Here is a 27,752-nt window from a genome sequence, read left to right as displayed (position 1 = left end):
AAATCACTTGATGAAATACACTCCTGTTTCCTGTTGCGATTCTTGTGTGCTAGTGTGACTACTGTGTAATGTTAGCAGACTATGGAGCACGACACCAGCACATCAGCCCCCTGTTGCAAGAGGCTCATATGATTCAAATTCTGCTTTTGCTTTATGTTGGTTATTGGCCAACAGTATACTAGTATCTGTTCTTCCCCTTCAACCAGCAGGCACCGGCTTCTATGAAGAGAGTGAGAACAGGCCATTGTATAAAAAAGGGCACCTGAAAGAATGGCAACTTTGCATTCCGCTTCTAAACTTTCCTTGTTGCACATGACTAACTAAGCTTCTCAGGGCAGTCTGCCTTTCACAGGATGTGTTTTGTCACCAAGCCCAAGGGGAGGTTTATGACCCCTTTAACAGAAATAGTACCGAAATATATATGTACGAGTGTACACTCCCACAGTATCGACGGAATAAAGTAAACAACTCAGTGGAATGAAACCTCACCAATATATTCTGATATGTTTTCCCATCTCTTCAGATTCTGACATGCCAGTCCCTTAAGGGATATTCCCATGGATTTTAAGTTCACATTCAAAATCCCCAAAGAGGAGTCGTCACATGTGCCAAAATATCAAGCATTAGCGTGACCCCCCACCTTCTTTCACAGACATGCTATGGCAAACCACATGTGGGGAATGTGAGTAACCCCCGACTACCGGGCATATATCAGAAATATCGAAGCCTACTCCATATTGTCAACGCCAGTAGTCAACTTCATAATCTGATATGATGTGCATTTGACGGCTCACGACCGCTGCCTGAAGACATCAGTAGCGGACTCCGGAAAAATTAAAAGGGTTAGGCTAACAACCACATTTATTGAACACTGAACACTTTCTCTAATGGTGTGAGAGACAAATGTCAGAAAAGTTCACAGCATACACCGTATTTACTCACGTAATGAACCCACTCGCATAGTGAACCCACCTTAATCTTTCAAAAAAAAGGGGAAAAAAAACTTTTTAAAATGTATCTGTTCCATTTTATTTTGGTATGATAGCCAGTGCCGTTCATGATACAAACAATGTTAAATCAAGCCATTATATGACAAAATAACAATGTAATGAAAGCAAAAGATAGTCATGCAATCATGCTAAACGACGTCAATTAATACTTGAAAGTTGTGCCTTGTACAGCAAAGCGCCATCTGTTGAATGCAGGAGAAACCTCTTTGCTGATAGCACCACGCAAACACAGCGGCACAAAAACAAAGCGCCTGGCGTCCAAAATGGCACTCGCGCTGCGTCATGGAACACGACGCGCGATCGCCATCTCGAACCTAGGCAAAGCGCAACCGCACCCACCACGCCGAGGGCGCGTTGTGCGCCCGCAACATCTAATAAAACGTTTGTGCGCCGCCATCCGACGCTACGTTTTCGTTGTTGGGTTTGTTGTTGTGAACTTAGTCGGGACACCTGCTGCCCAGCGTGCGTTCGGCGGCCGGTACGCTAGCTACACTGCTGGTTACTAACAGCATGCGCTGAAGCACCGGAACCGAGCGGCTGGACGACACTTCGGCATCGATCTATGCACTTTCATTACGGGACAAAACAAAAAGAACTTCGGGCTAGAAATAAATTTGTTGCGCATTTCACGGGTCAAAACAAGCAAAGTCGGCACCCGAAATTTTTGCTGTTATTACTCCCGTGACTTTTTTCTCCCGCCTAATGAATCCTCCCCCTAAATTGGCATTAACTTTTCTGAAAAAAAGGTGGGTTTATTACACGAGTAAATACGGTACTACTGCAACACAACTTCACAATACAGCCACACAAAGCACACAACACACATATATCACTTGTCAACTACAGAACTTCAGAGCTGATCTCCATTTATGGCAAGTTCCATAGGTAATGTTCCCCCACACTACTTCTCTTGGTTCCCATCAACACGACTGTTTTCTAGCAAAATTTTAAATATTCACTCCTTCTGCATTTGGGAATTATATTAGCTGCGCACACTGCACTTTAAGAGCAATATAGTAGCATAGTAATTTTCTAAACCATGGGTTCGGAGTTCGGCAGAACCCGAGGATTCCTAGAAGGGCATTGTCGGGCTCTGTGAGCGAACAAAACAAATGCAGCCCACTTTTTTCTTAAACACAACAGCACCTAATTTATTGACTTTTTACAAGTCTGTAGAATATTATTGCGACTGCCACATCAACAGCATTTCATATTTCTCCCATATGTCTGACATGCCAGAAGTACGCATTAGCTATGAAGGAATACTATCGCTCCTGCTAAACATTAAAGAACATAAATCTGTTGGTCCTGATGGGGTTCCAAATGCTTTCTTGCGTAGATACGCTGAATGGGTTGCCTGATACCTGGAAATAATCTTTAATGCCTCCTTGCTACAAAAACGGGTCCCAGCCGACTGGCTTGTAGCAAAAGTGGTCCCGGTACACAAAACCGGAGACAAGCAGAATATCGAAAATTACCGGCCAATCTCCTTAACCTGCGTCTTCTGCAAACTCCTCGAACATGTTATATCCAAAGCTATATATCAGTACCTAGAAAATACAAAACTACTACATCCTAACCAACACGGCTTCCGACAAAAGCTATCAACCGTAACGCAGCTTCTTGAGACCATCCAAGACTTTTCAAAAGCAATAGATAATGAAAGACAGGTTGATGCAATATGCCTTGATTTCGCAAAAGCCTTCGATAGGGTTCCTCATAACGAATTAACTAAGAAATTGAAGCAGATTGGCATAAATAACAATGTAGTAGAATGGGTCAGGTCATATCTGACATGTACGACGCAGTATGTGGACATAAACGGCTACAAGTCTGATCGTTTACACGTAACATCTGGAGTCCCTCAAGGGTCCGTACTCGGACCGGTGTTATTTCTCGTTTATATTAACGATATTTGTTCCGACATTAATCAAAATATTACTGTTAGACTGTTCGCCGATGATTGTTTACTTTACCGAGAAATATGTAACCACAGTGATCAAAAAATACTCAGCGATGCCTTGGCATCTATCGAGAAATGGTGCGAAACATGGAAAATGCAAATAAATAAAGAAAAAACGGTTGTTTTGCGAGTTACAAACAAAGTAAAGCACGTCAAAAATTTTGAGTATCAAATAAGTTCCACTGCGTTAGCTACCGTTAACAGATGTAAATACTTAGGAGTAACAATATCTGAAGACCTGAACTGGACCCAACATATCAGTAATATTTGCTCTACTGCTGAAAAGAAGTTATGGTTCTTACGTCGCAAATTAAAACTGGCTCCAGCCCCCGTAAAGTTAACAGCGTACTTAACAATAGTAAGGCCTACACTGGAATACGCAAGCATCATATGGGACCCTTATCAAAAAGGATTAATTAAAAACATCGAGCGGGTACAAAGAAGGGCGGCTAGATTTATTCTTTCAAAATATTCTCGTAAAGATTCTGTAACACAGATGCTGCAAGAATTAAATTTACAGCCCCTCGTGGACCGCCGTCGCATAGCCAGACTTAAATTCTTGTTCCTGCTTTCCCAAAATACATTTAACTTTGATGCAGAGCAGTACCTAATTCCCCGTCAAGTGCGGAGCCTACGAAGTGACCACCTCAGAAAATATCTAGTTCCTCAATGTCGTGTGAACACATATGCATACTCTTTTTTCCCTAGAACAATAAAAGACTGGAATGTATTACCCGATGCTATACGTGATTCTCAAACTGCAGAACATTTTGAAAACAATGTTACGAAATATTTTCTAGGTGAATCTTCGTAAACGGTGATTGCTGTTTTTGGTGTGTGTGCCTGTCATCTTTTGACTATGAATCTATTTGCTGTAACTTGTCTCATGTACATTGTAGGATGTAATATTGGGAAGTGTATTTTGTGATGTATGTGATGTAGCATGTAAGTCGTAGAACGTAGTATAGTGATGTATTCCTTTTGTATCGGCTATGCATTTTTTTTTTACGCATGACATGACGGTTGTTATGTCAGTTTTCTACCCCACCCCTGTAACGGCCCAATCGGCCAACAGTACCTGGAAATAAATTTAAAAAAATAAACAGCAATGACCTTCAGTATGAAAGATAAAAGGCTAATGTGGCGGTGTTAATACTGCAGTTGTGCACATGTAGAAGTGCCCTCACTACCCCCCCCCCTCTCCCCAGTCTCCGCTTATGCTCCCTATATTTCTCGCCCTAAAATTGCAAGAAAAAAATTTGGGATTTCACTTCACGGCACTCTGGAAAAGGTGCTGGGGTTCCCCAAGGTCAGAAAGCTTGAGAACTCGTGCTCTAAAATGCACTGATAATCAAGTTTAAGAGATATGTAAAAAGATGCACTCACTTTGACATTGTTATATAAAGTCACAAGGAGCCCTTGGGGTGTGACACAAACAATAAGTCCATCTGTCAGTTTCCCAGGGATGGCATCATCATAGGACGTCATAATTGGGCGCTTCGAAGTGACCAGCGCACGCCGGCAGGTTAGAAGAAGCCGTGGTGGGTCAAAGCTGCGATCAACGTTGAGCAGACGACATCTCACTCTAGAGCCAAGAGTGGGCTGTTCTTCTCCTGGACCGCTCACATGTAGCATCTGAACAAAGCCTGCCATCCACGGGCTTAAGCTGACCAGCATGCCAGAACGCTGCATTTGCCGCACTGTACACTGTAGGAGACAACACACCAGAATGAGTAAATTCTCCTCCCAGCAGGAAAAGCTGAAAAGTAATACTGAATAACAATGTAGTATTATAGGGTACCGTATCTACTCCCACAATTTGTGCAATTTTTACCGAGATTTTGGAGCACCAAAGCTGTGGTGTGAAAAAAATGCAGGAATTTCGCGAATACATTCGAAAAAAATGTGCAATACTATATACAGCAAAAACCCGTTAATTCCGACTTAACAGGACCGGAGAGAATGTCCAAATTACTAACCGATGATACAAATTATCGCGAGTACGAACAAAACACTTGAAAAATGTATCCTACACCGTCAAACTTCTATTTATTTAAAAAGTCTGATCGCGGTTTGCTTCACGAATGCAATGTGCGAAGAAGTCACAATTTTGCGAAGTTCCTGCAGGTGGCTTAGTCCGCGCACGCTGTTCGAAGAAATCATGCATATGTCCTCTAAATCAGCCAACGCATGCCTTCGTCGATGTGTGGCGTGGACAATCGTCTGCATCACTTGGGTCTTTGTAAGCAGATTCCCTTAAGGGGGGACGCGGGTCTTAGAATGGTGAAAAATGGCCAAAAAGTCGATTTTGAGAAAATGTGATATTTGAAATTTTTAGACCTATAAGCATGTGTCCTCATATTGTGAACGCTGAATTCGATCAGTAAATGAATTAAAATTGATTATGAAGTCGCCACGGGAGCCGCTAAACAACACATGGCAGGTCAAATTCGTTCAAACTTCCCGTGCGCGCCACCGGCGAGGCAGTCGGCTGATCGCCGCCATCTTGGGCTTGTTTTGAAGCTGATTTCTTTGTGCGCATTTTGTCACCCTTCAAAATGGCGTCGCTTAAACAGAACGGCTGCCCTCGCCCCTTTTCCGGAGCCCCCTTCCGAATCGCTGATTGGCCGGAGCGCGCGCGCACCAGGTGAGCCCCCTGTTCCTCGCTTTCCATTGGCTGATGTGGCCAAAGTTGCCCGTGCTTTTTTTTTTTGTATATTGTTCGTCGGCCGCCGGTTCCCGTTCGCGCACGTTCTTCGTCTGCTTCCCACACGTGCCTGCTTGTGCTACGCGACCGACGCACCGACTTTCCGTCTTTTGCCGGCATGATTGGAGACGCTCGTCTAAAGAAGACGACGCGCCAAGCGTATGGCAAGAAACGGACATGCCCGTGGAACGCCTGCCAGAAGAAAGCAGCCGACAACATGCAGCCGATTTCGCCCGATGCCGCCGAAGCAGCCAAGCCACAGCCGTGACACAAGCCGCGGCCGCTTGTGTCCGAAGCGGTGCATTCTCCTGTGCCTTAAAGCAGCATCGGATTGTGTCGTCGTCGGATCGTCATCTTGCACTTTCAGCAGCATCCTAGACCGCATTGACAAGACGTTTTATTCGGCGGACGAGTTTGCTGAGTGCGCGGGAAATGCAGTGGACTTGAAGGCATCACTCGCATCGCAGTGCGCGACGGAACGTAAGTTCGAGTTACTAGATATTGATCTGGAGGATGGTGGCAAAGAAAACGGGACAGAATTTGTTATTGTTGATCTGGCGGCCATACGCTCGTTATTTGGACTTGTCGCGTGCTCAGAATGTGGTGAAAGAAGCGTCACTGTTTCAAAGGCCAAGAAAGAGTACGGGCTGTGTTCAAAGCTCATAGTCACGTGCGGCAGTTGTGACTTTCGCGAAGAGCGTTTTTCGTCCCCACGTATAGCCGACGAGACCGACGCCAAAATAAGGCTGTTTGAAGTTAATATGCGTGCCATGAAGGCCATCAACAGTATCGGCAAGGGGGCAACGGCTCTGTCGAACTTCTTTGCCGGGATGAATATTTCGCATCGAGGGCTTCACCACAAGAGTTACCAAAGCCACATGAATATAATGAAAGAAGCCTGCTGTGCAACTGCTGCCGAATGCGAAGCGGCGAGTGTTGCTCACGTCAAGGAGCTCTATGCGGAGTTCGGCAACGCGCCCGGAAACGTCGACGTCATTTATGACGGCACCTGGCTTACGCGTGGACATAGCTCGCATATATGTGTTTGCTGCATTGTTGAGATGTATAGTGGCCTCATGATAGACCATATCGTGCTATCGAACTTTTGCCTGGCTTGCACCACAGGACCCAAGGAAGGAGAAGCAAGACATTCTGCCTGGCTCATTCAGCATGCCCCTCTGTGCCAGAAGAATGTTGATTGTAATGCTGGCCAGATGGACGTGGAGGCAGCACTACGCTTGTTTGAGCGGTCACTTAAAAAGCACAAGCTTCGTTATACGACAATGCTGTGGGACGGCGACAGCAGGACATTCCATGCACTCACAGAAAAAGAGGTGTACGGCTTTATAAAGGTGGCCAAAAAGGACTGCATAAATTATGTACACAAGCATATGGGAGCTGCCTTACGTACACCCTTGTAGAGAAAAAAAAAGCTCAAGGTGGCTCACTTGGTGGAAAGGGCAGACTTACGCAACAAAAGATAAAGAAGATCACCTCATACATGGCTACGCATTGGGAAGCCACAGGAACGATGTTCCAGGTATGCAGAAGGCTGTTCTAGCAACTTTGAACCACATGTCTTCAACTGACGAGGCACCAAAGCATGACCTTTGCCCTGAAGGCCCTGAATCCTGGTGCAAATTTCAGAGAGCTCTTGCGAAAAATGAGAAGTCGCCACCACACAAGGACAGCCTGCCTGATTTCGTAATTGAGGCATTGGAGCCTGTGTTTAGGCGGCTGAGCGACAATGCCCTCTTGGAAAGGTGCAGCGATGGGATCACCCAGAACCCAAGTGAGAGTCTGCACGCTATGATTTGGCAGCAGGCCCCCAAAACTCAGCGTGCATCCTTGCGGAGCATTGAAAGGGCAGTTGCCGAAGCCATCAGCCGCTTCAATCAAGGCACAACCAAGAGCAACGTGGAAATTGCCGAGAAGCTGGGCTACAGCGCTGGCAATAACTTGGTGCGTCGCAGCCTTGAGAAGGACAAGGGCAGGCTACAAAAATCGCGAAGAGAGCATCTTGACAGCAGTTCAATAAAGGAAAAACTTTCAAAGCGTCACAAGCCAGCAGGGGACTTTGCTTACAGCTCTGGTCTGCTGTAAACAGTCATGATGGCAAATAGTGAGAATTTTTGTAAAAATAGGTATTCTTGGTTTTAGACCTAAACATTGTGTAAATATATTGTCTATCCAAGGACAACATTATTACATAATTTTTTTTTGTGTTCCTTTCACTTGCAAGGCACTGGAACGACCACAAAGTAAAAAAATAATTCTCATGCTGAGTCAATGACTATCTTATAGTTCTAGAACAAGCTGTGAGCAGTATTCTGGGTGGGTACAGTGAAATTTAGCATGGCCATTCATCCTATAATATAGAGCTACAGAATCATGTCATTAATATCGCTGTAGCTTCACTTTAGCAAAAGTTAAAGTTGCTAGAAACTTCAAATGCGTTTTTCTGATTTTGATGTTTTTGCACATTGCACTCGGCCTTACGGGGGTTTTTCCTATGTTAAACTTGAGTGAATGTGACAAAGTTGGTGGTATCATTTTATTCGTCTTGACATGATCTAGGGAGTAATACTACTTCTATTTCTCTAGCATCACTTCAGAAATTACCACTGAAGATTTTAATGAGAGAAATTTATTGTAATATAGTGACCATAAGTGTTCGTTCGTTTTCTTGCCTTCAAATGGATAAAAATAGCATCACCCCCAACAGCAAGTCTCCAGCATTGGGATTATGCATTCACTTTTTGGATTTAGCAAGAATAAATTGCCAAGAAGTACCGCAAGAAGTACGCAATTAATGAAGGTTCAGACCTTCATATTTTCTAAACCACTTGAAATATTAAGAAACAAATTAGAGATTTGAAATCAGCATGAAAAACTAGCTTAGATAGTGAAATTTGGTTAAGATTGAGCAAAAATTTTTAAAAAAATTTTAGAACCCACGTTCCCCCTTAACCATCTAAGACTTCGACGATGATGTCACTATTGCTGTCAATTGTGACGTTATCGCCAAAGGGCACATCAGCTGGCATGATGCTTACATAGCGGTTGTTTTGCTCTTCGCCACTTTCCTTTCGTCAGCAACACCTCTTTCACCACACACATTGCGAAACACCAGCCCGTGTCGCTTCTTGAATTGGTCAAACCACCCTTGCAACACATTTAAAGAGACAATGTTCATTGTCAGCCCAAATTTCTCTGCTTGTGCGCAGATAAGGGGGCCACTCAAAAGCAAACGCCCATCGCTTAGAATGGTGGCAATCCAGCACTTCTTCTAGCTTGGGGTGCGCTGCCGTTCGAAGCCTCTTCCTCTAAATTCTAAACATATCTCGCCGTCATACGCTTGCATAATCTGGTCTTCATGCTTCACGTAACTGCTCAGCATGGTTTTTGTGACGTAAAACTTTTGCATGATTATTTTTCGAGATGCTTCCGCTTGCAACGCCTTCGATATTTCCACCTCTGCAGCCAAATCCTTAGCTTCATACTTCACCCTCTTCACTGCAGGAGCTGGGATGGCTGGGGCCACAGGAGACGTAGGGGAAGCCATCTCAGTGTCGCTAGCACGGATGCACTGCCGCGTGCACACAAAGTAGACAACGAGCTCGGTGATAAAAAAAATTAACCACTTTTCAAAATAAGCAAACAATAAAGCTGCAGATGGCACTGATCACGCACCAATATAAATAATTTAAAAGCAATGACACAGTACAGGTAAACCATCAGACTCAGCCGTCACACACACGTGTAGGATGCACAAAAAAAAAGAGGCAAATCCACGAGGCGTTGGTTGCCTGTTGCTGATGGCAGTAATGATGCACTGCCTTTAATATTGGTTATAAACCAGTGCCATGCGTTTTTTTTTTTTTTTTCTGTGTCTGAGATGCAAAGCAAATTCCTATCCATGAAGGAATTTCGAATCTCAGAGGTCACAATCCTATCTCTATCTGTTTAGGTGCGCCATCAATTTGGCCAGCGGAATCCGTTACTGCTTCCCTATCCGACCGTGGTCGGAAGCTTATCCAGAGCATGCCCGAATCTGCCTGAATTATTGAGTTTCCAGTCATACAATCATGCATATTTTGGACGGGACCAGACACCGTGGTCCAATGAACTGAAATTCCAAATTAATGGGGGTCAAATTAACAAGATTTTACTTAGTGTGAACACACGCGGCATATTCTCGCATGCATCAAAATGCACGCTTGTCTCTTCCTGTTTTCAAAATTTGCGCCACTATTAGAGCCAGCATTCTTGGTGCAATCGCATTTTTTATCATATGGTGCCATCTGGTAAGCAATAAAGGAAGCCCGCAACTCTGGTAGCCACACTTTCCTGCTTCGAAATATGGCAGGATTCTCGTATTCAACGTTCTAATGACGGTGTCCCGGTAAGTCCAAGAAAAACTGGCCACAATAAGAACACTTTAAAACAAAAGACACATTTCAATTCACCCACGGGAGGCTTGTTCACAATGAATTTCGTTGTGAACAAGGCTCACGGGGGGGGAGCCGAAACGTCTTGGTTTTTTTTGTATGTAGATAATTTTTTAAAAGAGATTCGACATAAGGATTCAAGAAAAAACATTGACACCTATCACCGCAATGACTCAATCTGGACTGAAGTATAGAGTTTTCGTTCTGCAGTTATGTTTCAACACAAGGTGACTATTTGTGGTGCCTCAAGAAAAATTTGAGACAAGTCACGCCTGTGTAGCTTATCCAAAGACAGCTATACTAATCATGATAGGCAAACATAATGCGAGCACCATTCAGCAACATCACAACGAGCCACAGAGTCATAAAAAATATAGGACAAAAACTGTAATGGATGTGTATGACTGTCATGTACATTGACCAACGAGCTGCCTGCGGGCTGAGGGCCGGGTGTGTGAGACCTTGGTTTACTGTATACTAAACTATTTGATTCAAAATTATTCGACCGAATCAATATTCCCTTCAAACCTCGCAATTCCTGTTAGCTCATTCCTACTCAACACTCATTCCACAAGCAGGTATTGTATATGTTTCAATTATTTTTAGAAATGCGTAACATTCCCTATCAAAATTTAATTATCTTTGTTGTCTTCATAAACAAATACTTTGCATAAGAACTGATATCTAGCAAATCGTAATAGGTATGTGCTTACTTCAAACTTTGCTCCTGGAACCAAAGCATCAGGAGTAACATACTTTTCTGACAGCATGGACCTGCAACAGCAGGAAGGTGAAATAAGATGTCAAGATGCAGTTTCTATACAGGTGGCAGAAATGAAAAGGAAAATATAATCAACTCACTTTTTCAGGGACACAACCACAACTTTATCCATGTAGCTGAGAGCCATGACACGGCAGCTGGTAAAAAAAGGAGGGGGGGGGGGTTAGTCAATTACAACTGTACATATAACCTTTATAAAGAAACTAAGAACTAGCCAGAATGTGTGATTAGATCCTGTTAGAAATGATAAGATCATGAAATATAGTGACTAATTCTAGCATCCTTCTCGTGTTAAGAGTAGGATTTGTATTTTTAAATCGTGTTTAAACTGTATGTCATGCAGCCCTGTAAAAGAAGAGCCTTCAAGCTGGATTATGACATAATCCGGCAGAAATTGTCGAGCTCACTCAGACCCATTCATGAAATACATTTTGCATTTAGAGCTCACTCAAACTCACACTCACAAAAATTTTCTTGAACCGGGCTCCCTCGGACTGAAACTCCCCAAAATGTTACTCACCCGGACTCGCTCTGACACACAGCTCGATCTCAGTCTGAATGAGTTCAAGTGAGTCTAATCATGAGTCTGTTAGCCTAGAATTAGCTTGCTTGACCATGGTGTCAATGCTCTTCAGCTATTCTCACATAATGGGTGCTCTTCTCAGTGTCTTGATATAGTACCTTAGAATATGAGGTACGAGTGATTACTGTAATATCGTGCGTAGCGTCTAATGCATGGAAAACACAGGGCGCGACGCTGAAGCGCCGAGCCCTGTGTTAGCGCCGGCCGACAAGAAGCGCGCAGCAGCTGGTAGTCAAGCAGGAACTCTATGTACACAAGCATGCTATTATATACAAAAGTACACACCCCTAGGGGCCAGCCAACTGGTTCCAAAACCGGAACCGAAACCCCGACATCACAATTACAAACGAACAAAAGCATTTTTCTGGAAATAAATGACAATATGAGATACTGTGGGCATTTAGTATACCCATCCTCTTCACCTGTACATTATCATCATTATCATGTGTTGCTCATGCATCCTCATCGTTGTGGCGTAGCATCATCATCTTGGTTTGTTCATCATAGCTGTCGGCTGCCGGTTCCTCGGGCCTAATAAAGGTGTTCCGAACCAAGACTTCATACGTGGTGGAGGGTGCTGTTAGATCCCCCATCGTCCTCGCGACCACTCTACCCCCTGGAGCTACGTTCAGGTCACCGCTTGGGCCAGGTGTCCGGAAATAGATCGCACCAAGATGAGGTCGGTGCTGCAGCCGTTCCCACTCCCCCACCGCGTGCCGCGCCTTCTCACGTCATTAACAGCCTCCAGCGTGAGCCCCATCTCTTCGCTGGTATGCGTGGAGAAGATGTGGAGGAATGGCTGGACGATTTCGAACGTATCGGCGCTGCTAACCGGTGGGATAACACCTACAAACTCGCTTACATCTCATTCTACCTAACGGGTGTCGCGAAGACGTGGTTCCTCAACCACTTCATCGACATCGCCGACTGGTCAGCCTTCAAAGACCAGCTTCGCCATGTCTTTGGCACACCGGCTGTTTGTTCGGCTCTCGCAAAGAAAGCTCTCGCGACTCGGAAACAGCACATCGGGGAGTTGTATACATCCTACATTGAGGATGTCCTTTCACTTTGCCGCCGGGTTGACACCCCAATGACAGAGTCAGACAAGGTACGTCAGCTTCTTAAGGGGATTGCACGCGTCGCATTCAATGCCCTTGCAATCCAGAACCCGGCTACAGTTGCTGACGTTGCGACAACCTGTCAACGCCTCGAAGAATTTGAGTCTGTGCGCCTACAACTGGACAGTGACACGGCCCGTATTACGGCGGATCCAAACCTACGAGACACAATAAGGGTGATTATACGCGAAGAATTAGAATCAATGGGATTCACACTACTTTCAGTGTGTCCCATTCAGTCTTCTTCAACGTCATTGCGGGATGTCATCAGGGAGGAGCTCACGTCCATGACCCACATGGCCCACCTGCAGCCCAATGTCCCTCGTACTCTCCCATCGTTCTCGCATGCCACCGCCGCGCCATTAGGCGCCGTCAGCTCGACGTCGCCACCATGAACGTACACCTCGGTTGCTGCCGCAACTCCCACAAGCTTTCCATCAACCCCACCTGAGCCGTCATCTGTCCCTCTCACTGCTCTTTCTCCCGGTGCAGTTAACGCAAGCTACTACCCTCCTTATTGCTAGACTCGCCCTATGTGCTATTATTGCGGCTATCGTGGTCACATTTCACGCTTTTGCCGCAAGCGCCAGCAAGACGAGTGTCGAGGGTACGACAGACGCGAATAGGGCTATACCGCAGGAGCCTTGTACCAGGGTCGCCGTTATTCGTCACCACCGCGTCGGTCTCCATCTCCACTGCGCAGTAGTCATCGATCAACCCGACGCCGTTCACCGTCACCCTACCGTCGCTCCTCTTCTCCTCTTCAGCCTGCATCTCTCGCTTCTGATCGGCGTCCGGAAAACTAAGTGATGCAGTTTTTGGAGGACAAACTGCATTCCAACACAGGACTCCAATTCCTTCAGCGTGCCCTTACAATATGATTTCAATCACAGTTGAGGGAGTGGACGTTGATGCTTTCGTGGACACTGGGGCTGCGTTTTCTATTATTCGTGCTAATTTGTGTGCCCGTCTTCGAAAGGTCACGACGCTTAATGATGGAACAACACTGGTTACAGCCCAGAAAACAATAATTCGCGCTTCCGCTCTCTGTACTGCCCATGTGCTAATTGACGTCATTCTTCATCATATAGAATTTGCTGTGGTATCCCCGTACTCCCACAAACTCATTTTAGGCTGGAACTTTCTTTCCTCTGCTTCCGCGGCTATTTGTTGTGCACAACATGTCGTCCATCTTACTGACACAGACCACTTGCTCAGCGACGAAACCTACAGGCCACTTCCACTCATTGCTGCTGTAGACATCGAGTTACCACCACACGAACATCAATTAAACTCAGTTTTGTCCAACGACGTCGACTTTGGTAACATTTTGGTCACTCCGACACCCCGTTGCCTTAATAAAGGCATAGCTCTCGCATCAGGTGCGGCTCGCTTCAACAATGGATCAGCTGTCCTCGCTGCTACGAACACCACACCAGATAAAATTTTACTGCCGAGGGGCACTACTGTCGCCTGTGTTGCCAATCTGGAGCCTGTGTGCGTCGTGCCTCTTACCCCTGTCTCCTCTAAAGGCCATCCTGCAGATCATGCTGCTTCCTCGGCCTTTACAGCAGCCATCAACAAAGACTTGACAGACTCACAGAAGCAGCAGCTGCTTGATTTGTTGGAAAAGCATGCAAACTCTTTTAACGTTGATTCATCCACCCTGGGCCAGACAACCGCTACAGCACATCGTATTCAGACCGACGAAACATCCATTGTGCACCGCCGTCCGTACCACGTCTCTCTAGCCGAACGAAAAATCATTGAGGAAAACGTAGACGATATGCTGCAACGGGAGATAATCCAACCCTCAACCAGTCCTTGGTCGTCTACCATCGTTCTCGTGCGTAAAAAAGACGGTTCCGTACAATTTTGCGACGATTACCGAGCACTCAATAAGATCAATAGGAAAGACGTATACCCCATGCCACACATCGACGACGCCCTAAATTCCTTACAGGGTGCTGAATACTTTTCGAGCCTCGACTTGCGTTCCGGCTATTGGCGAATCCCCATGCACAAAGATGGTAAAGAAAAAACTGCGTTTGCAACCCCAGATGGCCTATACGAATTCAATGTTATGCCGTTCGGTCTATGCAATGCGCCCGCAACTTTTGAGCGCATGATTGACACCGTGCTGCGTGGCCTGAAATGGAAGACTTGCCTATGTTACCTCGATGACATTGTTGTCTTTTCATCGACGTTTCCTCAACATCTGCAACGCTTGGACGAGGTCCTGACTTGCCTTGCGAGCGCTGGTCTTCAAATTAACACCAAGAAGTGCCATTTCGCCAGCAGATCTATCAAGGTCCTCGGTCATGTTGTGAGCAAGGACGTAATTCATCCAGACCCTGATAAAACTGCTGCGGTGCTTCGCTTCCCTCGCCCTGGCAAACCGAAATATTCGCAAAGTTTCCTTGGTCTCGCCTCTTACTTTCGGCGATTCATACAAAACTTTGCCTCCATAGCCGCACAACTCCATAAGCTACTTGCTTCCGGTATGCCCTTTCAGTGGTCTCAGGAATGTGAATCGGCTTTCGACATGTTGAATGCCCTCACGACCGACCCTGCACTTTCTCATTTTCCCAATCATGCACCGACCTTCCCGCATACAGACGCTAACGGCCGCGGTTTAGGAGCCGTGCTCCTGCAACGCGACAACTCTTCGCGAGAGCGAGTCGTTGCATACGCCAGCCCCGTCCTCTCCGCAACTGAGAGGACGGGACTGGCGTATGCAACGATTACCGAGCAGGAGTACCTCGCCATCGTTTGGTCAGTGCAGAAACTTCATCCTTCTCTGCACGGCTGCCATTTCACCATTGTGACTGACCACCACGCTTTATGTTGGCTTTCGACACTCAAGAACATGTCGGGATGCCTCGGCCGCTGGATTCTACGCCTCCAAGAATATGATTTTGACATCGTATACAAGTGTGGCAGAAAGCATAGTGACGCCGATGCTCTTTCTTGGTGCCCACTACCAGCGGCTCCACTTGGTGTTTTCGCAATCACATTGCACAACACACCCTCGGAGTCCACGTCTACGGCGGTTTCCTCTCTCCTCTCTATGAACCAGCTGCCTTCGAACGACCCCCACGATTTTCCTTCTCGTCAGCTGGCTGATTCATACTGTTGACGTATTATAGGCTACCTCACTGGCAATTCCCGTCCACCTAATGCGAGGCTCTGTCGCCAATTCTCGCAATTTAAGCTGGACAACTCGGTGCTTACTGCAAAATTTACCATCCTGACGGTCAGCGCTGGGTTCCAGTTCTACCCCGATTGCTTCGGTCCGAAGTCTTCAGAGCGTTTCATGACCATCCGACTGCTGGTCACCTTGGTTACTATAAAACCTACGATCGCCTTCGAAGTCGGTTTTATTGGCCAGGCATTACCACTAGTGTAGCTCGGTACGTCGGGTCCTGCACTATCTGTCAATGTAGAAAACTACCAACATCTGCTCCAGCCGGTACACTACAGCCTCTTCTGTGCCCAGCCACGCCATTCGAAGTTGTAGGCGTCGATTTTTATGACCCCTTTACAGTCGGTGCTGCTGGAAACCGGTGGATAGTAACAGCCGTTGACCATTTGACGCGCTACGCCGAGACGGCATCCGCCACTACTGGTTCAGCTTCTGAAATTGCCGATTTCATCCTCCGAGCCATTATACTGCGTCATGGTGCTCCACGTGTGTTGCTCAGTGACCGTGGAAGGGCCTTTCTTTCACAACTAGTGAACGAACTTCTTCACGCCTCCGGCACAACTCACAAGACTGCCTCTAGTTATCATCCCCAGACTAATGGCCTCACTGAGCAATTCTAACCCCGGCCGACAAGAAGCACGCAGCAGCCCGTAGTCAAGCAGGAACTATGTACACAAGCATGCTATTATATACAAAAGTACACACCCCTAGGGGCCAGCCAACTGGTTCCAAAACCGGAACCGAAACCCCGACACCACAATTACAAATGAACAAGGGCATTTTTCTCGAAATAAATGACAACATAAGATACTGTGGGCATTTAGTATACCCATCCTCTTCACCTGTACATTATTATTATCATGTGTTGCTCATGTATCCTCATCGTTGTGGCGTAGCATCATCATCTTGGTTCGTTCATCGTAGCTGTCGACTGCCGGTTCCTCGGGCCTAATAAAGGTCTTCCAAACCAAGACTTCATAATACATTTATCAAGAACATTCGGGGAGGGGGTAGGCTCAAGACACTTTTACGTAATTCATGCCTCTGATCAATAAATAGTGAAATGGTGTATAAAGGATACTGCTTTAGATTATGTGCGAGTAGACTAGAGTATAAACGTGAATCCTGGTAACACTGATAGCAATGCTGAAGATGAGTAAACGCAACCATAGGCTGGCAAAAAACGGTGGAACTCACTCAGACCCACGCGAACAATATAACTCCTGCTTTGAACCGTACCAACTCGAACTCAAGCTCACAAAAATATTACTCACCCCCATTCACTCAGACTCAGACCCACAGCTCGATCTGGGTGCTAGTGAGTCAACTTATGAGTGATTTCACCGGCCTGTCTGTGTATCACCAAAAAAATTAGGGTACCCTAAAACTTTGCCTTTAGGAGTTGAATGCAATAGTGACATCCTGTTCCTAGTGCGTATTTGAAACACTTAGTGCATGAAACCTTTTCGAATTTGCTATGCACCCACTACGTGGCCTTGAGGGAATAGGTGCAGTAGCGTGTGTGCCTTTTGCAGTAGGGTACCGGTTTTCAACCACGGGGCCATTATGATCACATATTCTGACGCCCGTTGGCAATGGATGCTTATACCAAGCATTATTACTGCAATAAGCATGTATACAGGATGTGTGTGTTTCTGAAGCACGAAAGCTATTTTCACTGTATTTCCAAGCAGACGAAGTTCTTTTCACTGTTTTCACAAACAGAGGTGCGGCTGTGTGGTAGAACATCCGCTTGCCATGCAGACGACTCAGGTTTGATCCCCACTTGGACCCAAATAACTCTGGTTCGGTTCCTACTCTGCTCCAGGATTTTTTATTATTTATTTTATTTGCATCGTCCTCGATTTTTCGGCCATGCATAAGATGATGATTTTTCGCTCACAACCAACGACCCCGACGCCAGAATTTCTGCGAAACGGGCTCCAAAAAACCCCCACTCACTAAGACTCAGACCCACAGCTCGATATGAGTCCGAGTGAGTTCACCGACCTGTTGGTGCAGATGACTTTTATGCATGTTCTCACACAGACTGATGCTGCCATGTGCACTATAATTAGTCCTCAATAGTAGAATATGTGTATTATCTATACCCACTCTATTCTGTACTGCTTATGAGGTAGGAGCTGCACAGTGAAAAGCAGGGCTGCCTACGCGGCAGCCAGGGGAGCATGCTGAGCTGTGGCGCTTGCACACGTGTGCAGTAAACTGCCACATTCGAACACAAACCGCCAAGGAGGAAGAAATACTAAGGAGAGGCCCTGACGTCACATTCGTGAAGCCTCTTCCTCGCAAACACTCGCATCGCCTCCTAGCAATGGAACAGTTAAACATTTTGCAATTTCCATCGTGTCGTTCACAAGCTCGTGCGCGCATCAGGCAAGTCACGACACTTTTGTATAGTCTCCCCACCCCCTTTCCCTCACAATGCTTACAGTCCAGTCGATGATTCACGCGTGCTGCTTCTTCTGTGCGTTTTTTAGGAAAGCTACGCAATGCCCAGCTGTGTACTATGAAAAGTACGGCGTGTCACGTTTCATGTGTATGTATATTTGCTTCATTGCTGATCAACAATGCATAATACAGTCGAATCTCATTAATTCGAACACGCTTAATTCGAACGTCCGGTTAATTTGAACTCAAGATGAGGTCCCGTCAAAGCTATGAGTATTTCAATGGGCGAAAACGCCCGGTAATTCGAACGCGCAAGCACTTGCGACAATTAATTCGAACAAACCGCGCTCCGAAAATGCTCCCAGTACCCCGCCTAATCCCTGCGGCGCCACCTGCGACACTTCAACGCGAACGAAATGAAAAGGAAAGAAAAGGCTGCGGTAATGCTTGCTCTCTCTCAAATGCCGATTGACGACGTGCCCATGCCACGCTTCTCCCTTTTCCGTCCCTGCCACGTAAAGACCCTTCTCCTTCCAACGCCCCGCACGAAGAGAGAGAGGAAAAAAAAAAAAGAAAGCTGTTAGCTGTTGCTGGGTTGAATGAATGTGTGGTTGAAGGAAAGGAAAAAGGCACTATCTTCTGCAGCCCTTGTCTCCAGTGGGAGCACGGCTCTGCGCCTTGAGGAGGGGTCTCTCACGCGCCAGTGCCACGCTTTACCTTTTCTGTCTCTGCCACATAACCCTTCTCCTTTCAACGACGCGCACGAAGAGAACAAAGAAAAAAAAAAGCTGCCGTGGAGTATTGGTTTTCTCTCAAATGCCGATCTGCTTCTCTCGGCGTGGAGACGCTCCTCCTTTCTCGTCGCGTGCTGGCCATGCTGTGGCTGCGTTGCGGAGAGGCTCCGCTATGCTACGCAGTTGTTGTCGTCTTTAGAAAACGTCGGCGCTGGACATTTCCGCGTGCAACTTCTCTTGCCAGGAGAATGCTGAAGCCGAAGTAGAAATGTTTTGCAAGCTGCGTGCGAAATTGATTGACTCACTGCAAGGCAAACGTGTGCAGACGTGTATCACCGATTACGTCAATTAATAACGGATGTCCTGTGATTTGTGAATAAACGCAATTCTGGTGAAACTTCCCCCTTGTGTGTTAGCTAAATGCACATGTGCCACTGCATGAAGAGCCCTCCGTTTATTTAGCTTTCATTAATTCGAACTTAATTTAATTCAAACAAATTTTCGGGCCCCTTCAAGTTCGAATTATCGACATTCGACTGCATTTACAATGTGAAGCTTCTGGGAGTGCGCTCTTTTGTGTCAAGTCGGAACACAAGTGAACTGTTTTTGGCGTCTTACACGCCATACATAACATGTGCCGAAAGCATTGTATTGCGTTTTTAGAGGGTGTGTCGTTGATACAAAAAGGCAATGAAATTTTCGTGTTGTTTTTCATCTATGTGATCCATGTATTGTGTGGTGGGCGCAAGCTGCAAGCTAGCAGTAGTGCGCGCACAGGAATCACAATCTTTACGTCTACGATCATGTATTATACAACGGTGTCCTCTTTTCAATGTAAAGTTAACCCAACTACTAAGCTGGTGTTGTGCCAAATAGCTACTGAGCATGTCGCGGTGAACGGCCGGTAGATCATGAAATCGGTCAGCAAGAAAGGAAGAGAAAGGCCTAATGCTGAGCAGAACGCGTAAATCACTGCCAGATAAGTTCAAATATGATCACACAGAGGCTGAATGTTTTTGCTAACGGCATGTACCAAAACTTTCTGTACTGCTGCACAAAAACACTTCTCGAAGAATTTCAGCACACATCGCTTGGGCCTGCCAAGCACGAACAGCAAGGTAAACATGTGCTTGCAACATTTTACTACATGCAAACCGCACAATACTATGTGGCAAGTTTGCATCAGCACTACAAATCTGCACAGAAGCAAAGCAGCATGAAGAGCATGCCGCCTGGTCAGTAGTGGTGTCTGCTGTTTTGTTTGCCCTATAAGTTTGACGTCAGTTTCGCCACATTTTTCACAATGCATCGGGATACAAAAGGGCCTCTCCTGAGTTTTCCTTTCTCCATATAAACCACCCTTGCACTCACTGTTTCCAGCATGTTATCACATGGGTAAAAGACTTCATATTTGATGCAGATAAAAAAATTATGATAAAATTATGATTACAAATAATTTACGCCATTTTTAATGCTACCATTCCGTGATTAGAAACTCTGATCAATAAGCTTTCCTTTGTACTCAAGAAAATAGTTACCATAAAAATTTGTTGTTGAGTCTCTTTAATGCCCTCCACAATGTATATAGTTAAACCTGAATATAACAGAATTGACAAATTCTCAAAAAAATGCTTTATTAAGAGGATTTTTATGTGCAGGTTCGGTATGAAAAGTAAAAAACTAAATGCACAAATTAAACAAAAGGGTAACTGAAGGCAGAGCTGACCTAAAACGCTGATTTAGCGGTAAAAAACTGCATTATTATTGAGATAGCAATTTTATTGACACTTTTGACTGGTGTTGCCGTCGCCGCCATGTTTTGTAAAAAGTCCAAATTGATAACATGCCTCCCAATATCGTAACCTTTACGAGCGCGTAAAAATGCGCAAGTGCTGCTGAAGCAGAGATCGAATAAGCGGGCCCATCTCGATCGCCTTGAGGGAGCGTACGATAACATCCCTCGCGTATTAGAACTGCCGTCAAATACTCAAACAAGAAGGAAATAAGTATCTTTGAATGACCATGAAAAAACACGAAAGGATGGAGGGGGTGACTCGAGTAGCAACAGAGAACTTTGATTTCGTGGGCATATGCTACCTCGGCAAGCATCGGTGCGCTTTCAACACAAAGAGACTGTGTGAACAAGAGCACTTCTCCCTGGAACCGCCGCATTTGGTCACACAAGTGTTTAGTAGGAGTTCCGCGATATCAAAACCAAAAGAGTTGAGCCTAGCTTCAAATCACATAAAAATTTGTTGCTATTGCAGTCATAGTGTTGCATTCAACGCGCCGTCGTGTTGCCAGAGCTAATCGGCTAATCGCCAACTCGCGGCGTGGCGCAAGATGGCAAAGTGCATGACAAGTCGACCTCCAAAGATGTATCACTGTCGCCTTGGTCTTGGAGGGTTTCAATCAGCGCCGATCTCCTCGGTAGTAACAACACGGTTGTTCACACTAAAAAAAAGCAAAGCTGAAAGCCATCGGGGGCCACTCCATGCGCACGCAGTGAAGCCACGTACGCACGCACGACGTTGAAAATGACGAGCGAACAACACCGATACCGCGGGAAACTATTAGGTAAACCGCTCTCCATATGCATTGTGGCCTGACATATGTGATGTAACTTAAAACCTAATGCATGAAAATTCTTTTTAAGTGGCATCACCTGTGTCACGTTAACAATTAAATGCAGTTTAGAGACTTCTCAGCAATTTAACAGTGGCACTGCCAACGCACCTGTGTCACTTTAACAATTAAATGCAGTTTAGAGACTTCGCAGCAATTTAACAGTGGCACTGCGAATGCAGAAAGAGTTTTCATTTTTTTGTTGTTTGGAGTAAAGGGCAGGGCACATTGGCGCATTTCCCCATGGTGGCGAGAACGGCGGTTACGCTGGCTCGAGGGGCACAGGCCCGCCTCGCGCATGCCCACACACAATAATGAGCACTCGCTTTCGCCTGGGAGTCCTCAAGGCCACGAGCGCCCTGTCGCTGCTTCGCGCTTCGTCGGCAACGGGGCGATCGCAGAAGGTGCAGGCTCATGCCAAAATGACAAAATCCGGAGCGAAATTCCTCGATTGTCGACGGCAAAAATTTGTTAATCAAAAATATCTCCTGCTGTTACTTTGTTACAAGTTGCAAATACATGTGCTCCTATGAAATAACCTCGGGAATAGAAAAAATTTGTAATATCTAATTCGTTATATGGAGGTTTGTTATATGCAGGTTTGACTGTATATTTACTTGACTACGAAGATTTACCAAAATTAAGCACACAATTGTGCATACTAGGCACCTAACATTATGTCAACACACAGCCCTACTTGATGGTGTCCATATGCTAACCAACAGCTTTAGTACGCTTATACAGTTGAACCCCTTTATAAGAGGCACGCTTTGAGCAGCAATTCTTGTCTTTTATATGAGATGTCTCTTATAGGCAGGGTACCATGTATGCATTTTCCTATCAACCCTTATATTACTTAAGGCACACTGGTGTCTCTTAAACCCCTTTGTCTCTTATAAAGAGGTTAGACTGTAGTCCCATAACTGACCCGTAGTGCGGTAGCTATTATTTTCACCCTCAGAGGCAAAAAGAAGGTTGGAGGAGGGTAGTACTAATTATGAAGTCATTGAAATGATACATTAACACAAGTGCAACAATTTTTCAGCAGTCACACAAGTTTCCTAGGGTTCAAAGAAGGTTCTGTATGAGTGAGATGCCGTACCGAGAAACACCTGCAAAAAGAAACACCAGGCACACCCAAACGTACCAATAACCTAGAATCTACAGGAGAGAAAAATACCCCTCTGCAAGGCTTCTCCACCCCAGAAAACACGTACAATCGAATCTCATTAATTTGAACATACTTAATTAAAATTTCCGGTTAATTCGAACTTGCGATGTGGTCCCGTCAAAGCTATGTGTATTCCAGTGGGCAAAAACGCCCGGTAATTCGACCGCGCAAGCACTTGCGGCGGTTAATTCAAACATACCGCGCTCCAAAAATGCTTTCAGCACCCCGCCCAATCCCGCGGCGGCACCTCTGACACCTCAACGCAGCGCGCGAGGAAAAGGAAAGAAAAGGCGGCAGTGGTATGTTTGCTCTCTCTCAAATGCCTATCTGCGACGCGCCTATGCCACGCTTCTCCCCCACCCCCCCCTGCCACATAACTTAGAAGTGTGGCGGTTTGGGCTAGTTGGTATGACATGACGGTAGTTATAGCGCTTGTCTCCTTCTTGTCCCTTTGTCGTCGTTCTGTTCTCGCACTATATCTACCGTCCTGCCACGTAAAGACTCTTCTATTTCCAATGCCGCGCGCAAGAGAGAGGAAAAAAAAAAGAAAGCTGTCGCGGAGTGTGGCTCTTTCTCACGCGCCGGTGCCACGCTTCCCCTTTCTCGTCCCTGCCACATAAACCTTCTCCTTTCAATGAAGCGCGCGAGGAGAGCAAACAAAAAAAGCTGCCGTGTAGTTTGGTTCTCTCTCAAATATAGCCGATCTGCTTCTCTCCACGTGGAGACGCTTTTACTTTCTCGTCACATGCTGGCCACGCTGCGGATTTGGCACAGAGGGTAGTAGCAGAGATGCAGTCGTTATCGTCGTCTTTAGAGAGTGTCAGCGGCGGATATTGCCGCGCCCAATTTCTCATGCCAGGAGAATGCTGAACCCAAAGTAGACATGCTTTGCAAGATGCATGCGAAATTGATTGACTAGCTGCAACCCAAATGTGTGCAGATGCGCATCACCAATTACTTCAATTAATGACGGATGTCCTGGGATTTGTGAATAAATGCGAGTCTTCTGAAACTTCCCCTTCGTGTGCTAGCTCAATGCACATGCGCCACTGCACGAGGAGCCCTCCGTTCATATAGCTTTCATTAATTCGAACAAATTTTTGGCCCCTTCGAGTTCGAATTATCGATATTCGACTGTATATAGCAGGAACAAGGAGCAGTGAATGACAATCAACTTGATTTTGCATTCCAATTCTAGTGGCCAATGTCCAAAACATTTAATGCTTTCTAGAAAACATTAGCAACCAACCTTTGTTTCACCGCATTGAGAAACTGCTTCGCGCCGTGGCATGACAGGCACTAGTGCTTATATTCAGGCATATTATTCTACAGTTAGACTCCTTTATAAGAGACATGCATCAGGCAGCAATTCTTGTCTCTTATACAAAATGTCTCTTATAAGCAGGGTACCCTGCATACATTTTGTTATAAACCAGCATTTTATTGTAGGCACACTGGTGTATCTTATACCCATATATATATCTTATATCAGTGCCTCTTACAAAGGAGTTCAACTGCACAAGGAACTCACGTTAACATATATTTCAATTTTTTTTGTTTTGTACCTTGTGCCTAGTATCAATGATAATTACAATATTTTTTATTTCTTTTTGTTCCATTTTTTAAGAATAATTTTCTGATAATATTCAAAAATGAATGTTACATAATATTGATACAATTGAAGATATCGATTCTTGTTCAATCATTTGATACCTATGACTTTAGCATCAATCAATTTTTGTGGTGGAAAAAAAAACATTTCCTGGATTACCTCAAAACAACAAATTTTTTTTTGTGATCACGAAAGTGTGGGCATGAGAGAAAGCTGTCTTTTTTTCTTTTTATTTGTAAAAAGAAAGAAAAGGCCTTGTATATGGTACTTCAAACAACATTTACTGAGGCAAAGCATTATTTTATTCACTGCTAGCAGCAATGCACAGTAGAAGACGCAAATTTGCACTTGATGGTAACCGCGCACTATCATTTAGTGCACACAGTTATAGCAAGTTTCCAGAAGTACAGATTAATGAGGTTTTACTTCACCTACTGTGAACACTTCCTTTAGTCAGAATTTTCGAGTTATTCTAAAATAACTCGGCATCTTAACGTAACTGTCACACAGAACTGTTGCTTGGAACACCATGTCCGCCATGCTGCGAACTAAGGTAGTAATGCTCCATGACGTTATTTAGAATGGATAAGTGAAACAGAGTTCTGCATTAAGGAGTAAACAGTCAAAAGCAGCCAGTCACCTCAGACATTCACCAGTGGTAACAAAGTCACGGGCATCCTCAACATCTCCATCAGCCACGAGAGGTCGAGGGCAGAGAGCACGGAGACCACTGGGCTCAAGACGTAGATGCACGGCACCAGCCTCAATGCTCACAACTTTTGCTGCACCCTCCAGGAGGGCACCAGGGCGAATCACTCCAAACATAGCTCGGCTCAAGGGCTTTTGAAGACTCAGGTAGGGCCGCTGAACAAGTGGTTGCACGTACAGCAGCGTGCCCACTAATGTCTGACCCACTGTGATGTCCTCTGGGCTATCCCATGGTCCTGGCAAGTGGGTGCGATGCACACATGCTTCTATGCCATTCCAGCTTACCACGAGCCCTTCACTCTGCGACTGCAAAAACCAACACAGACCAGAAAGTTTCAGCGTTTGAAAATTATTTATGTTGGTGCCCGAACAAGTATAAGCTTATGCAACAAGACTGTAAATAGTTCTTGAAGTATAAAACATTTCGTGCTTTTTTTTTTTGGAGCAAAACTGCTCCTGAACTGAGAGAGTTTTAAAGTAAATCAGCATATCACAATAATATGAAATGAAGACTGTGTGCAATAACACAATGGATGTGAACATCCATTTGGACATAAGTTACGGTACATTGAACGTTTATGAGTGATTCCACGTTAGGCTGGAATTTCACAAAAAAAAAACAACAGTTTAAGTGTCCTACTATACCTTTCGATAAACTACGTTTAGAATCTTTATTTTTTAGAACAAAAGTGTAACAAAATGCACACGGTTATTAGTCTGGATCATTGCAATATGCTGATTCACTTGTAACTCTCAGTTTAATGGAGCACTGACACAAAATTTCAAGGGCAAGATAATGAGTGAGATAGACTTATGTGAAGACATACACAACATCTTCGAAAGATCGAGAATGAATATAGCCTAGAACATATTAAAAAATGATTTTGAAGTGTATGCCGCACGACTCAGTGAGATGCAGTGCACCTCTGGATCCCTTTTTTCGCGCAGGTGACGAAAAAGCGGTGAAATTCGTTGGTTCCGCAGCGTTTCTGAGAGCACCGGCAGGTGATACGCAAACTGTTATAGATTGTAACGCATAAGCGTAGTGTTTTCAAAGGGGCCAATTCCCAAAGGCACCAAAATTGCACGAATGCGAAGTGGGGATGGTCTGCAGTCCCTCTAGAAAGCTTGTTTGTCTTGGCCAGAAAATATTAAAACTGGTGTCGTTTATTTTATTGCCACGTTCCGTCCTCAAGTTTTGTTACCGCACTGTTTCACTGCTAATAATTCTCAGCGCAAACCACGCCTACACCGATAGAGAAACTTCAGGATGGTAGTAGATCATTTTGTTAAGATTACGCCCACTTTGTGAACACTACCAATTATTTTGGAACATACGTCGCCGCTAGCGATAACGCTAGAATATTCAATGGCAAGTGTATAAATGCCGACACAATTCGCGGCTTGTCAGTTGATCGACGGCAGACGCTGCATGCGCCGCTATCAGTGCAAGTGTGCTACCGTAACCCGACTTTCCGTTTAGCGGGCACAGGTACGCCCAAATAAACAGTTTGATCTGACCATTCTGTCTCCCCGACTTTCCGTTTAGCGGGCACAGGTACGCCCATATAAACAGTTTGATCTGACCATTCTGTCTCCTGCCTTCAACGACGTCACGACCCCGTGACAATATATACCTTCCCTTTCCCTTTTTTTTAAAGGGGGACATGGCAAGTGGAAATATTTGCTGTATTTTATGTCTAAAACTGATGAAACTAAATAGACCTTATTTAGTTTTTGATGCCAATTTCAAATATGCAGTGATTGTTCTTATATATAAACCAGTTTATTCAATACACAAAAGTGCTTTTTTATTTTTTCCAGAGACAATGGAAAAAAGAACATTTCGCAGAAAGTGTATAATATAATGGTATAGCTAGATACTATGATATAGAACAAGTGGAATGCTGCTAACAGTTTGCAGACTGAATCATAACTGGTCATTCTACAAATGATCGAAATTCAATGTATAATGACTACCATAAAGAAAAAACCAAATCAAATTTTAAAATCTGGAAGCAGGAAATGGGAATTCTGCTATCAGCGCTTTGTGATAGGCAACTTGGGTTTTACAGTAAAAGTATTTCCAGCTCTAGCTGTTCCAGACAATAAGATATCTCTCCAACAAGCAAAACAAGTGACCCAGAAGCATTTAACATTCAGCGAACACTCATTGCACAGGTCTAAACAACGATGAAACACTGAACTTATAAGACTTCAGTCAGGCTTTACAATCAAAAGGATAGCTGTAGTTTTCAATATTGTTAAAAAAAATGTTATTCTTTGCTGATTTTTCTGGTCTCGACAAGCGTTTTCTACATTTCTTTACCGAATTTTTGTGCTGAAACTGCATATAACAAAAGCTGTTTGTAAAATTTGGGGGGGAATGGTCAATTTCGTTACATCCAGGTTTAACTGTAGTAGTACAGCTTGCCACAACCACTGATTGATTGATTTGTGTGGTTTAACGTCCCAAAACCACCATATGATTATGAGAGACACCGTAGTGGAGGGCTCCGGAAATTTTGACCACCTGGGGTTCTTTAACGTGCACCCAAATCTGAGTACACGGGCCTACAACATTTCCGCCTCCATCGGAAATGCAGCCGCCACAGCCGGGATTTGATCCCGCGATATGCGGGTCAGCAGCCGAGTACCTTAGCCACTAGACC

At 45.0% G+C, this 27,752-nt stretch overlaps 1 protein-coding gene across 1 annotated transcript in view; it reads right to left on the bottom strand.

Annotated features, from left to right (window-relative positions):
* Nucleotides 1-27,752, bottom strand: part of Rrp5 (Ribosomal RNA Processing 5) — a 148,172-nt gene that overhangs the window by 99,371 nt on the left and 21,049 nt on the right. The window contains exons 7-10 of the mRNA XM_037431461.2: nucleotides 25,013-25,386; nucleotides 10,993-11,049; nucleotides 10,845-10,905; nucleotides 4,360-4,680 (exon numbers count right to left, since the gene is read on the bottom strand). Coding sequence (XP_037287358.1) covers nucleotides 4,360-4,680; nucleotides 10,845-10,905; nucleotides 10,993-11,049; nucleotides 25,013-25,386 — 813 coding nt within the window. The remainder of the gene's footprint in view (nucleotides 1-4,359; nucleotides 4,681-10,844; nucleotides 10,906-10,992; nucleotides 11,050-25,012; nucleotides 25,387-27,752) is intronic.

Source organism: Rhipicephalus microplus, chromosome X (genome assembly GCF_043290135.1).
Source record: "Rhipicephalus microplus isolate Deutch F79 chromosome X, USDA_Rmic, whole genome shotgun sequence".
Taxonomy (NCBI): Eukaryota; Metazoa; Arthropoda; class Arachnida; order Ixodida; family Ixodidae; genus Rhipicephalus; species Rhipicephalus microplus.
The sequence above is the reverse complement of the archived record's forward strand: the minus strand, read 5'-3'. Positions and strand labels throughout refer to the sequence as shown.